At 38.2% G+C, this 13,721-nt stretch overlaps 1 protein-coding gene across 1 annotated transcript in view; it reads left to right on the plus strand.

The window, feature by feature from the left end:
* LOC111146515 (ABI family member 3 binding protein) overlaps positions 1-13,721 on the plus strand; it is a 259,405-nt gene that overhangs the window by 85,996 nt on the left and 159,688 nt on the right. The window contains exons 3-4 of the mRNA XM_022502061.1: positions 1,585-1,653; positions 5,975-6,107. Of these exons, the coding sequence (XP_022357769.1) occupies positions 1,585-1,653; positions 5,975-6,107 (202 nt within the window). The remainder of the gene's footprint in view (positions 1-1,584; positions 1,654-5,974; positions 6,108-13,721) is intronic.

Consider the following 13,721-nt stretch of genomic DNA (forward strand, 5'->3'; position numbering starts at 1 on the left):
CTGAGGATGAGGTCAGCTCCGTAAAGCCTTGAGCAGAGAAGGCCTCTGTTCCAGATTCATAGAGGCAAGACATTTAAACCCAGAATGTAAACAAAACAAAGATGTAAGTTCTGTCTGAGTGAGCAGGGGTGAACTCTTGTTGACTACAGCATCCAAATGAAATTGGATGCAGAATGAACTTCAGGATGCAAAGTTACTGAAGAAATATTGTAGATAATAGTCACCAACCAGTTCAGTAGAAGTGCTTATGAAATGCTATTCAGTATGCCCAATTGTATCTGGCTTATTTATGTATATTTAAATCAACCATCTTGGAAATATCAATTCAAAAAAGAAGATGATTTGATAAATTATTAGCTCCTGATTTAGTGCATACTGATGGTTTAAACATCATTTTATTTAAAACCTAAATTTTTTAAAAAAGATTTTACTAATTTATTTTTATACAGAGAGCGAGCACACAAGTGGAAGGGATAGGACAAGGGAGAGAGAATCTCAAGCTGGATCCATGCTGAGGGCAGAGCTGCAGGGCTTAATCCCATGACCCCGAGATTATGACTTGAGCCAAAACCAGGAGTTGACGCTTAACCAACAGCACCACTGAGGCGTCCCTAAAGCCTAAATATTTTTTTAAAGGTTTCATTTATTTATTTGAGAGAGCGTGAGCAAGAAAGAAAGCACAAGAGGAGTGGAGAGGCAGAGGGAGAGAGAGAGAAACAGACACCCCACTGAGCAGAGAGCCTGAAGTGGGACTTGATCCCAGGACCCTGAGATCATGACCTGAGTCGAAGGCAGATGCTTAACCGAATGAGCCACCCAGGAGCACCAAAGCCTACATATTTTTTTCCCATGTAAATACACATTTATTTATTTTTTTAATTGGCATATAATGTGTTATTTGTTCAGGGATATAGATCTGCAAATCATCAGTCCAAATATTTTTAAAAGAGATTCTCTTTTATTTTCCATTGGCATCTTGTAGACGAAGAGCATATCACCTGAAATTGTAACTTTGTTAAACATTGCTCACAAAAGTGATTGGCTGAATATGATAACAGGCTGAGAGATTATGCAAATAGGATTAAAATAAAGAGGACATTATGAATATTCATATTACTGTGGAAGTGAGCAGTTTCAGATCATAAGGCAGCTGAGGTCCTGTTGCATCTCATGGGTCTTAGGCAAGTATGATTTACCTTCCCTGTTTCTGAAGCATCAGGATGACTTCTATGAATAGTAGGATGACAAAATGGGTATGAGCAGATTTTTAAAAAATCTCTTTGCAGTGGGAAGGCTTGATGAAAATGTGGCACAAAAATCTGTGTCTAGCAAGATTCAAGACCTCTCCCTGACTCCCATCCATTTGGTTTTGAAAATCTGGATTTAATTTTCATTTCAAAAACTTAATGGACTAAATTGTCTCAGGGAGTATTAACTTCACACATTCCTGGGTCCTCTCATCCATGGGTGCGATGGTTACAATGATTAAGGCCTGGGGAACATTGAGTCAGGACATGGGTTTGCTGTCGTGAACATTGCTCCCTCTCAGAGAATTTTACTGATAAATAATGTTATTGTTTCCAGATGCGGAGCCTAAATATCTGATTGTTGTGCGGCCTGCTCCCCCTCCGAGTCAGAAGAAGTCATGCTCAGGTATATTTTGTTCATTTTTCAGATTTTATTAACTTTAAACCATGTTTTGTCATTTCTACCCATGGAAACCAATTCCTTGGGGATGAGTTAGGAATGTAGATTAGAACATGTAACACAGCAGGCCCCATGTCAGCAGATAACCCAGCTTGCAAGTACCATGATCTGGTTGTAGAGACTGCTTGGGATCTTATCCCAGCACCACTACATACAAACCTGAGGAATTTTAGACAAATTACTGAACTTCTCAGTGCCTCCTTTCTCCTGCACACCAGGGTTGTCGTGAGGGATAAATGAGTTCATGCATGTGTGGCCTTGCAGGATAGGGCCTGCCCCATAGTATGTGCTCACTTAGAGTTAACTCCTGTTAGCCTGAATCTACTTTGCAGTGTGTCAACTTGGGCCTTGTCTGGTGTTTTCCAGATTTTAAGGGCAAAATCTGATGTCTAGCCTTCGTTGAAGGAAACTGTTCACATTTTAAAAGCATCACTCCTTTCTGTGCATGGTAAATGGGTTGGAACATGGGTTCTACTTTACTCCTCCTCTTTCCTCCTTTGGACCCTCTTCTATTCAGTCCAACATGAGAGCAAGGACCGCTTTTCTAGAATAGCAACACAATGCCGAGACTCCTAGGGAGAGGGAGACTGGAAATAGGAAAGTAAATAACCTACGGATAAATGAGTAGAAACATTTTCTACATGACTAAAGAAAGATTAAAATCTTACATTGTCCCAATTTCACTATTAAAATTTCTTCACAGATCAAATAAGTAGGCCATTGTGGTCAGAACCTAAAAAAGATGGGACTAGGCCTTTACCGTCCAATCTCACATCTCCCTGACTGTAAATTATTGATAAAAATGTTTCGCTTTTCTTTGGCATTTACTATTGTGAACTGGTCTTAGTATTTCCTAATCATGTTTATCTTATGTAGTATACTAGATGTCAAGCAAAAGGGATCTCTTTCATTTGTTCTGTGTTTCTAGAGTGATGAAATGGGTTGGGGGAGCACACAGATCTTCAAATACATGTAGCAAACAGGCCCTTCGCAGCTGTGAATTGTGTCTTCCGGAGGCATTAGCCAAGCCTGTTACCAGAAATTTGTTGCCACGGTCCCCTCCCCTCCTTCTGTTTGTTTTCACTTCTTTTTAGGGACTCAGTAAGCATTTTGAAAAATACAAATTCCTTTTCCTGGCCTCCCAAATTCTCCCACAGTGGGAGGGAAATTTCAGTGACTCCTTATAACTTATAATGAAACTTTATTTCAAGACTTTATTTCAAAATATTTAATAAAGTCAGGAAGTATTAGTATGGGCCCAAGGGATTCTGGCTTCATGTTCTCAGCAAACTATTTCTCAAGACAAACATAAAGAAATGTGTAAGGGACATCAAAAGAGGGATTACACCTTAGTCATGCTTTGTAACTTCATTTGGGAACTTCTAGGACACTGGCCTTGAAATTATTTTTCCCTTTGTGATGACCAGCTCAGGAAATTGTTTCATCTTGATCAGGATATAATGCCCCACCTTTCCTCTCAGGCAACGGATGTAATTTTTTTGTAATCTGTATTTGAGAATGATACAATGACTAATGCATTAACTTCAATTCAATTTATATCTGCATCTGCCACATAAATTTTAATCACTTTTATGTTAAAATCCAAATTTAGTGAAATAATTGTTTTATGGTCATGTAAGCCTTAGGTTCCCTTGGAGAAAGGAAAATGTATATTTTGTCTCTAAATGGCATAATCTTCATATATCGTATGTCAATGATGTAGTAAAAAAAAAAAAAAAGAAAGATAAGAAAGGAAAAAAACTAGATTACAGTTCAGAAGAGAGAAATATAAGTCTTGACCTTGCTCTTGGTGTGACCTTGAAACTTCTCTGGGCCTTATTTTGCATTTGTAAAATGAGATAGTTGTATTACTTAGTGAAAACTAACTCAGGAGTGGAAAAAGGAATATCAGAATCCCTTCAGGCCTTTGTCAAACTACATAAATCCCTTAGCCTCACCAGGTTCTATTCTACCCTTTTGGGGAGTCAGACTTGTGTTCTTGGAATCATGATCATACAAGGTAGCATTGCAGGTGGAGCTGGAAAATTTTATGGAAAAAGATAAAAGCACATTTGCAAGCAAATGAACAACTATCCTTGACAGTTATTTTAGATAGCTTTTTAAAAATTCAGTTGTGTTATGGTGAGTGCTGTGAATTGTGTAAGACTAATGAATCACAGACCTGTATCCCTGAAACATATAATACATTATATGTTAGTTAAAAAATTTCAGCTGTGTTACCATGAAGCAGTTGGCCATCACTAGGCTTATATGTTCTGGGATGAGAAGGTTTTTCCACCAGAATAACAACTCAAAGAACTTAAATCTACCAGAAGCAGCAACGATGGCACAATTTTAAAGGACATTTGGTTCAGGTAACTTCCACTAAGCTCATACAAGAGGTACCTTCCTACCCATTAGTTCCTACCACATTAGATCAAAATAACACAAGTTATTTTGCAAGTTATTATAGCAAATACAAGAGGCATGGTCTCATGAAATGAAAGACAGAATCCAGTGGAAATAAAAAGAAGGTTTTAACTTTGGAGAACAGTGTGGAGATTCCTCAAGAAATTAAAAATAGAGCTTCCCTATGACCCTGCAATTGCACTACTGGGTATTTACCCCAAAGATCCAGATGTAGTGAAAAGAAGGGCCATCTGTACCCCCATGTTTATAGCAGCAATGGCCACGGTTGCCAAACTGTGGAAAGAACCAAGATGCCCTTTAATGGACGAATGGATAAGGAAGATGTGGTGGTCCATATACACTATGGAGTATTATGCCTCCATCAGAAAGGATGAATACCCAACTTTTGTAGCAACATGGACAGGACTGGAAGAGATTATGCTGAGTGAAATAAGTCAAGCAGAGAGAGTCAATTATCATATGGTTTCACTGATTTGTGGAGCATAACAAATAGCATGGAGGACAAGGGGAGTTAGAAAGGAGAAAGTTGAGGGAAATTGGAAGGGGAGGTGAACCATGAGAGACTATGGACTCTGAAAAACAATCTGAGGGTTTTGAAGGGGTGGGGGGTGGGAGGTTGGGGGAACCAGGTGGTGGGTATTGGAGAGGGCACAGATTGCATGGAGCACTGGGTGTGGTGCAAAAACAATGAATACTGCTACACTGAATAGAAATAAAAAATTTTAAAAAAAGGTTTTATGTTCTGCATAGTTTTATTTGATATCTTATTGCACTTTTATGTTATGTACAGACTTTTTTTCTAAGCCAATGTTGGTTTCTGTGGCAAAGGATCTTCATTGCTCTTTTTCACTGATCCCATTCCTGAAGTTCCAAATATTTTTGAAAATGCAAATACTGCTCCCCCCAATATACTGGAAAAGAATCTAAAGTGGTTTGTTATCATCACTTGGTATTGCCCAAATCTGATTCGTCCCATCTAAACAAATGTTCTTCCTATGTCATCCCTAGTCTTCCAACAGTATTAGGAATGTATGAAAAAGAATGTATATGCATTTTCCATTTAGACACTCACTTCAAGAAAAGGAGGTGGCTTATAATAATAGTATGGTAAGAGATTTTACACTTCTAAACTGGTTTTAAAATAGAATATAACCCACAAGCCAGATGTTAAGCTTTCTTTTTTCATCTTTGATATCCTTTCACACTATTCATAGTCTTGGGAAAAGGGGGAGAACAAACATGCTTTTATTGTATCTGTAAAAGAAATGAAGTGAGCAACACATTTGCATTATTTATTTCATTGGTAATAGCCACAACTTTCATAGCTATCCCTAACCCATAAGAAAATAAAACCTAGGGGCACCCGGGTGGCTCAGTGGGTTAAGCCTCTGCCTTCGGCTCAGGTCATGATCCCAGAGTTCTGGGATCGAGCCCCCCCATCAGGCTCCTGCTCAGGAGGGAGCCTGCTTCCCCCTCTCTCTCTGCCTGCCTCTCTGTCTACTTGTGATCTCTCTCTCTGTCAAATAAATAAATAAAATCTTAAAAAAAAAAAGGAATACCTAGGTATGATTGCCTATAATTTATATGCATGTACTACCCATATACGCATACATATATATGCATAAACATACGCACATAAATTTCAAAATGACATTTTGTTTGGTTTCTGCTTAAATTTATGGGCAAAACATTGATAATATTTGTGTACTCCATCAGAAGAAAAGAAACTTGATGCTTTCATGCTCTTTATCATCTTCCTAAATCCTTATTGTGCATTCTACCCCAATCATAAAAATCTACTGTGTTATCAGAGTTAACCTGCATGTTACCTCCCTAGGTAAATCACGCTCTCGCAAACCTCTCCAGCTGGTGGTTGGCACTCTGACACCAAGCTCCGTATTCCTGTCCTGGGGTTTCCTCATTAATCCACACCACGACTGGACATTGCCAAGTCACTGTCCCAATGACAGGTAATTCATCCTAACAAAGGATTTATTTTACCTGAAAATTCGCTCTTGCTTTTAGTAGGATCTGTACATGCTTTGGAAGAATGTCTACGTATATGAGGTATCAGCACATATTGATCACTGATTAGCTCTATAGCTTGTTCTGGGTATCAGAGGAAGGAAGATACTAAGTGAGGGTCCCTACCCTTGAAAGAGTCATCACCGAACTGAACAGAAAACACATGCAAGCATTTTTTCTTCCCAAAGAAGAAAGTACAGGATAGAATGAGCCCAATAGCAACTGGGAAGTACCTGTGAGAAGAGTAATAAAATCTCAGAGGAGGAGGCCCGAGGCTGTTAGGAAGGTGGTTAAAAGTAGGAAATGCTGACCTTTGTTTGGAAAGGAATGGAACTTTGATGTGACAGTTGAAGAAGTGCTAGAAGCAGTAGTCCTCAAAGGGTGGCCCCAAACCAAGCAGCATCAAAATCAGTTGGGTTCATTTCTCAAAGCCTCCCCTGATCTAGTGCAGGAGAAACTCTGAAGGTGAGACCCAAGAATCTGTGGCTTCACAAGCCCTCTGGAAGGTCCTGATGCCCAGAAGTTTAAGAATCACTGGTTTAGAAACCTGGAAAGATATACACAGGATGAGATGCAGACAGAGGAAAAGTACAGGTTTGCAGGACAAAAAAGGAAAAATCTAAGTATATTTTTAAATGATGGCCATTCATCCACCCAGGGCATATATTCGGCACGGTCTATGAGCTGGGCAATGTACAACATGCTGAAGCTGGGAAATAAAGTGGTTGTTTATCATAAATATTTACTATGTTATATATATTTTTTTAAGGTTTATTTATTTATTTGACAGAGATCACAAGTAGGCAGACAGGCAGGCAGAGAGAGAGGGAGAAGCAGGCTCCTTGCTGAGCAGAGAGCCTGATGCGGGGCTCGAACCCAGGACCCTGAGATCATGACCTGAGCCGAAGGCAGAGGCTTAACCCACTGAGCCACCCAGGCACCCTTATGTTATCTTTAGAATTCAAAACTGTATCTGACAAGCATTCCAAATTCTCAAGCTTCAACCAAGGCGTTTCATTAACTTTTTTTTCAATTTTAAAAAGACTCAAGGTGATTTTTAAATTGTTAAAGTTTTATTTCCTTTCTAAATAAAAAAATATATTGTTGAGGTATAATTGAAATCCAGTACAATGCCCAGCTTGATCAGTTACAAAAAAAATATGCATAATTATGTATCCTGTGATCCAACAGGAAATAGAACACTGTCATCCCTCCAGACAGAGCCTTCTTCGAGAAGCAACCATTGATTTGAGTTCCATCCCTGTAGATTAGGCTGCCTAATCTATAATTACATGTAAATAGAATCCTACAGTGTGTTAGTTTTTATGTGTCCTTGTGTTTGCATTGAGTTTCTATTTATGACATTGCAGATATTAGATATTAAGAATTCATTCCTTTTTTTTATTCTTGAGTAGTATTCCATTATGTGACTATTCCAGCATTTATTATCTACTCTCTTGTCAGTGGACACCTAATTGTGTCTTTTTGGGGGGTTATTATGAATTTAGACTTTATAAACATTTTTGTATAAGATATTATGGATATAGCTTTCAATGTCTCTTAGATAAATACCTAGGAGTGGAATGGCTGGGTCACAGGGCAAATGTATACTTAATTTTGTCTTTTTGCCTGACTTCCATTTACACTCCCATAGGCATTATGAGAGTTCAGACTGTTCCCCATCCTCACCAGCATTCCATGCTGTGAGCATTTTGCATTTTCACTGTTCTAGCATAGCAGCGTCTTGTGGGAGTTTTAATACACACTTCTCTTGTACTGACAATACTGAGTACTTTCTCATACATTTTTTGGCTTGGTCTCTCTTGTGTGGTATTTTATTTTTGTCTAAATTGAATTAGAAAGAAGGACCTTCTTTAAAAATGTTTGTAAGTTCTCAAGAGTACCTTTCATATGACTTTGATTAGGAAATCTAGACTAAGAACAGTAATGGATTTTCCTTCACATGTTCATAGTTCTGAAGGAAGAAATTATTGGAAAAAGCCATGTAGAAGATATTGCCAAAACCAATTTTTTTTTTTGGAAAAAGAAGCTTGAGATGTTTCAAAGTATCTGAAATGTTCCTTTATCACCCACCACTAAGTCCATAACTTATTTTGTTTGGAAAATAGACTCTTAAAAGAACATGTTGTTTTGTGATAATTCCAGCTTTACTGGATTGGTCCAGAATGCCAGGGCTGAGAAAACATTTATGGATTGCTTTCTTATTCCTTTTCATTTTCTTTAGTCTCTAATTTGAAAAGACCAAAGGGGAGTGGGAAGGAAGAAAGAAAATTTGGTGCTCTTGCAGCAAAATGCAGCTGATTTTAATACTAACTTGCTTGATAAATTCATGAAGCTTGATGATGTACAAATTCATAGAGAAAGCTTTGGACAGGATTTCTTCCCATCCTCAAACTTTCCTTCAATTTCACTTGGTCCTACCCCTTCATGAAAGCATTTACCTGACACTTCTTCTAATTGAGAGATGTTGTCGTAGTTTGATAGCATAAGGAGATAATAGGGAGAAGGAGAGGAGCAGATGATCTGGTAAAGCTAGGATATTAACAAGGCGATTGATTAGAAGACCCAAGCTACTCAAACCAGGCACTCACCTCTCCCTCACCCCCTTGCTCACTTACCCTGGCTTTGCTGTTCTCATCAAATTGATGGAGTCATGCCCATCAAATCACACTAGTCAAAATCATAATTCTGCTGAGAATAAAGTTTTCTTAAAAGATTCAATAATAGTATATCAAGATGCTCATAGACTTTCAAACCTGAACGAGTGGGACAAGCAAGGTACCCTTGACAGAAATAGTAGACTCTTAGGACATAAGTAAAAGGGAGGAATTCAGTGGTGATGCCTGAAAAAAAAGCACTTGGTGTACTTGTGGATTTCATTTACACATGGTTCCCTTCTTCCTAGTTAATACTGTTAATAAAGAACTGACATTTAAAGTCTTGCTGGAATCTGAGAAAAAAAATAGTAGTCCTTATCTAAAAGTTCTGGAACTACTGTTCACGTTATAAACACCCAAATAAATCCACCAGGAGTCTAAATCAATGTAATTAGAAGCAGATTTGGAGAAGTCTACCCCTACATGATGGTAGGTTGTTTTTTTGGTTTGTTTTGGTCTGTTTTAGAATTTCAACTAAACCAGTAGGTTAGAATAAGGAAAAGTAGCTATAGGAATGATCACTTGAAAACTGGAAGATTAATACGCTGAAGTTTTTCTTCAGGAGTACCTTTTTTAAAAAATCATTGGAATCTGAACACCCTTGGCTTGCTACAGAAACAGCAACTGATATCATTGTAATCCATTGGATTCTATATTGGCAACCGGTATAAAATCTCTGATTCTAAAAACAAAACAAAATAAAATAAACAACAAAAAAACAATCACTTCCCATTGATTCATAAAACCCCATTCATACTATGCAATGCAAATAATTTATTGGAAATATTTTTCTTTATACTTCGATTTTGGGCTTTCTGTATCCAAGTCCTGTGTAAACTGCTGTGCTTCATTTTGTTTTAAGTTTGGGAGTATCAATGGAGTATCATGTATCCTTCATGACACGTGGCTCTATTCCTGTTTGTACAGGGTCCATACTGGTATCCATGTTCTTAAATCCTTTTCTGGATTCGCATTGGAAAGTAGATGTGCTTAATTACAGTTTTTATTCTTAATAGACTGCAAATGGAAGAAGTACACCTTTGTCCTCAATATATCTAAGGTCCAAAGAAAGCTTTCCAAATTGGCCCAAATGAAGACTAAAACATGTTTTTAACCAGAATTTATTTCCTCATTAATAGCTTATTTTTTCCTTTCCATGTATCCAGCTTGCTAAAGTGTTCAAGATTGCTTTAGTTCTCACAGTTTGCCAACTTATTAAAGCTTTCTGATTTGTTTAAAAATCATTTTCAGGGGCGCCTGGATGGCTCAGTGGGTTAAAGCCTCTGCCTTTGGCTCAGGTCATGATCCCAAGGTCCTGGGATCGAGCCCTGCATCGGGCTCTCTACTCAGCGGGGAGCCTGCTTCCTCTCTCTCTGCCTGCCTCTCTGCCTACTCGTGATCTCTGTCTGTCAAATAGATAAATAAAATCTTTAAAAAAAAAATAAATAAAAAAAATAAAAATCATTTTCACATTTTTTAACACTTTCATATTGTACTTATTTACTGTTAATGTAGAACAAGGCGCCACTTTTCCGCCGGTCCAAAGCAGGTTCTTGCCTTTCTCTTTGTTCCCCCGCCCCCTAGTTTTTAAGAAGCAAATATTTTTATGTCTGTGCATTTTCATTTGATTGATCCCAATGCCTGTTTATCCATTTCTTAGTACTTTCCAAACTACATTAATTCTCCCATTCATTCTAACTTGAAACTTGATTGATTTTTTATTTGTCCTCTCCTATAGCTAATGATCCCCTAGGTTTTCTGGGTTCTTTCTTTGGGAAGCACTCACATCAATGTTTCTATTTCTCCATGTCCATGCCAATGATTCTAATTCAGACCCTTGTCACCTTACCCTGGTTCCTGGGGATCACATCCAAGCTACTCTTCCTGGCTCCTTTCCTACACCGGTCCATCTTGGCTTCTGCAGTGCCAAGGAAATTAAGATTATCCACCATCAGCTCATTCTTTCTTCACCCCAGATTCTTCTGCCTTCTCTTCTTTCCAAGGAACCCGTTTCTGACCTTAGACAGTGCTCATCATCCCATCCCGTCCATGCTTTGTAAATCTGCACTCTCACGATGCTACCCTCACTGCCACAGGGGTCCTGCCTCCTGCTTGCAAACATGTTCAAGATTTCCCTACCTCAAAACAATATCTGTTGATCTTATTCTCTCTTCCAAGCAATTTTTCAGTCTCTTAATCCCAGAACTTCTCAGACTGGTCTGCTCTCTTGTTCCCAGTTTCCATACCCCACACCCATAGTCTTTATTCCCTTTCAGTGGCTTCCCTTCTCTTACTAACACTCCACTGAAATACCTCTTTGTGGCCACAAATGATCAATTAATTGCTAAATCCAGAAGAGTTTTCTCAGTTCTTACCCTTTTTAACCTCTCTGTGGAATTGGTAGCAATCTTCCTTTTTTGACATATATTTATATATATATATTTAAGTAGGCTCCATGCCCAGTGTGGAGCCCAATGCTGGGCTTGAACTCATGACCCTGAGATTAAGACTTGAGCTGAAATCTAGTCAGACGCTTAACCTACTGAACCAACCAGGCACTCCTTTTTGACATTTTTATTTAGATTATCCTCTTAGCCTTTTCCTTCTCTCTCGTGCTAATTTGTTATCCTGCCTCCCCAAATGGAATAGAGTTTTATCCTTGGATCTCTAGTCTTTGTTTCCCCCTTATCTCATCTATGCTGTCTTTAACTATCACTTGAAATAGAACAGTGCTTCTCAATCTTTGTGCACACAAATCATGTAAAAGACCTTTGCAATGCAGATTCTGAGGAAGAGCCAGAGATTCTGCACTTCTACAAGGTCACAGGAAGTGCTAATGTTGCTTTTCCTGAGAGTGGTGGGAGTGACAAGGGTGTAAATGACTTCCAGTGCTGACATCTGACCTTGACTTATTTCCAAAGTTTCTAAGACCGTATTTTTAGTTGATGGAATTCTCTCCATTAGAGGGGCCAAATAATGGTGGTTAGTACCTCAGACTCCAACTAGATTCATATCTTCTATAATACCTAAAGAACTCCTTTTCATTATTTCATTACTTTAATTTCCTTCAAGTTTAGAAATTCAGTTTTCATTTGTATTTACAATTTTCTTAACATCCGTATCCCATAAGGAATCTAGTCTCATCAGTTCTTTTGTAAAGATATAACTTTGATCTATTTTCCTTTTGTTTCTTCCATGATTCATTCCTTTGTTCTCTCATATCTGGACTACAGCACTGAGATTCCTCCCTCTAATTTTCCTCTAATTCTTCCACTGCTGGTAAGTCTAGCCTCCTTTGTAGCTGCTCAACTTTATTCACCAGCTGAAGAATATCCACCAGCTCCCCACTGCCTAGTGAAAGAAATCATAGAATCTCTCAAACTGTCTATCTCCAAGAATATAGGAGTCATGCTCCTACCATTAGTTTTAAATCTGGACTGCTTGGTTTTCAGTCCAGATTTTGTGTTGAAAGAAAGCAGGGATAAAAAGGGAATATTTGTTTTATTTTTGTTAGAGTGAAAAATATTTAAAGAGTTGTTCAGCACAGAGAGTGAGTGAATGGAATAAGGAAATGGTATAAAATTACCAAGATGCTTATGTGTTGGCAGAGGGAGAACTCTGGAATCAGAGGGAGTAGGGTGGCAGGGAGGGAGTGATGGGGAGAGACACTTTGAGAAGAATAGTGTGAGGACAGAATTTATATCAACAATCACAGTCTCCGTAAGGCAAGAAGCAAAAATATTGACAAAGGGGGTGTCAATAAGTGTCCTTTGATATGAAGAGAACAAAAAAAAATGTGCAGAATAGATGTTTTAGGAAATATAATGGTAGTTAATTATAGAGAAACAAAAACATTGCTGAAAAAAAGCATGGAAAGCCCAAATGATAGCCAAGCACATGTATCAAGCCAGGCTAGTTTGTGAAAGGACTAAAATTATCTTGACATTACTCAATTTTTGCTCTTGGTAAGTCACTCCCAGTTATTTCATAAATTTTGTTTATGGGGTTTCTATCCTGTGTTCTGTCTCTGTGTTTTATTGGAATAAGATGCCTAATATGCAGCTACAGTCATCTTTTAAGAACAGAAAGGATCTCAAAGATTGTCTAGTCCACCCGCATTCTCTTTTGAGGGAGAAAAGTGATGAATAAGTGGGCAAAGACTCCAATGAGAGCAGGCTACTGGTTTGCAGCTGATAAATGTCCAAACCAAGCCACTACTTGCCTTCTCCACATGTCGAGGAGCTATGGATTTTATTTAACTACAATAACCATTATTGTCAATATTCATACTATCAGGGATATAAGCAGAGATAATGGTACTTGAACGGAACACTACCTCCAACAGTTCCTTACCACTTAGGATGTGAGATGTTCTTATTCTTAAAGTCCAAGTTGCTAGAGGCAGGCTTTCCAGAGTTCTGATCTGATGACCTTCACTGACTGCTACCTGTATCTTTACTAGATTGTTGCACTTGTGTCCAAATTTAATTATTAACAGAAAAGGGTGGGATCAGCGTTTAATCCTCAGTGTCTTTAGACAATAATGGGAAGTCTGTGACTCTATGTTACGGTAAATACACAATGAAATAATAAAACGTACGTAATGTTAAAAGGAATTAGGATTGTCCTTTTCCTTTCTGGGTCATTTTACCTATCTTTTTTTCCATTTCCTTTTGCCAAGCACCATACTAGAAAGACAGGCCAGTGCGATAATAAAGGTATTAGCTTAGGAGTCAGAAAACAGCCATTTGCCTGGCACTGTCATTGATTACCAGAACTTAGACACTTATCACCTCTCTTTTTCTCCTATAATAATTCTTATTCTCCCTTCATATTTTATTGTATGAATAAACTGAAACACATTTTAAAATCTTAAGCCCT

Source organism: Enhydra lutris, unplaced genomic scaffold, assembly GCF_002288905.1.
Source record: "Enhydra lutris kenyoni isolate GAN:26980312 unplaced genomic scaffold, ASM228890v2 scaffoldscaffold2, whole genome shotgun sequence".
In the NCBI taxonomy this organism is placed as follows: Eukaryota; Metazoa; Chordata; class Mammalia; order Carnivora; family Mustelidae; genus Enhydra; species Enhydra lutris.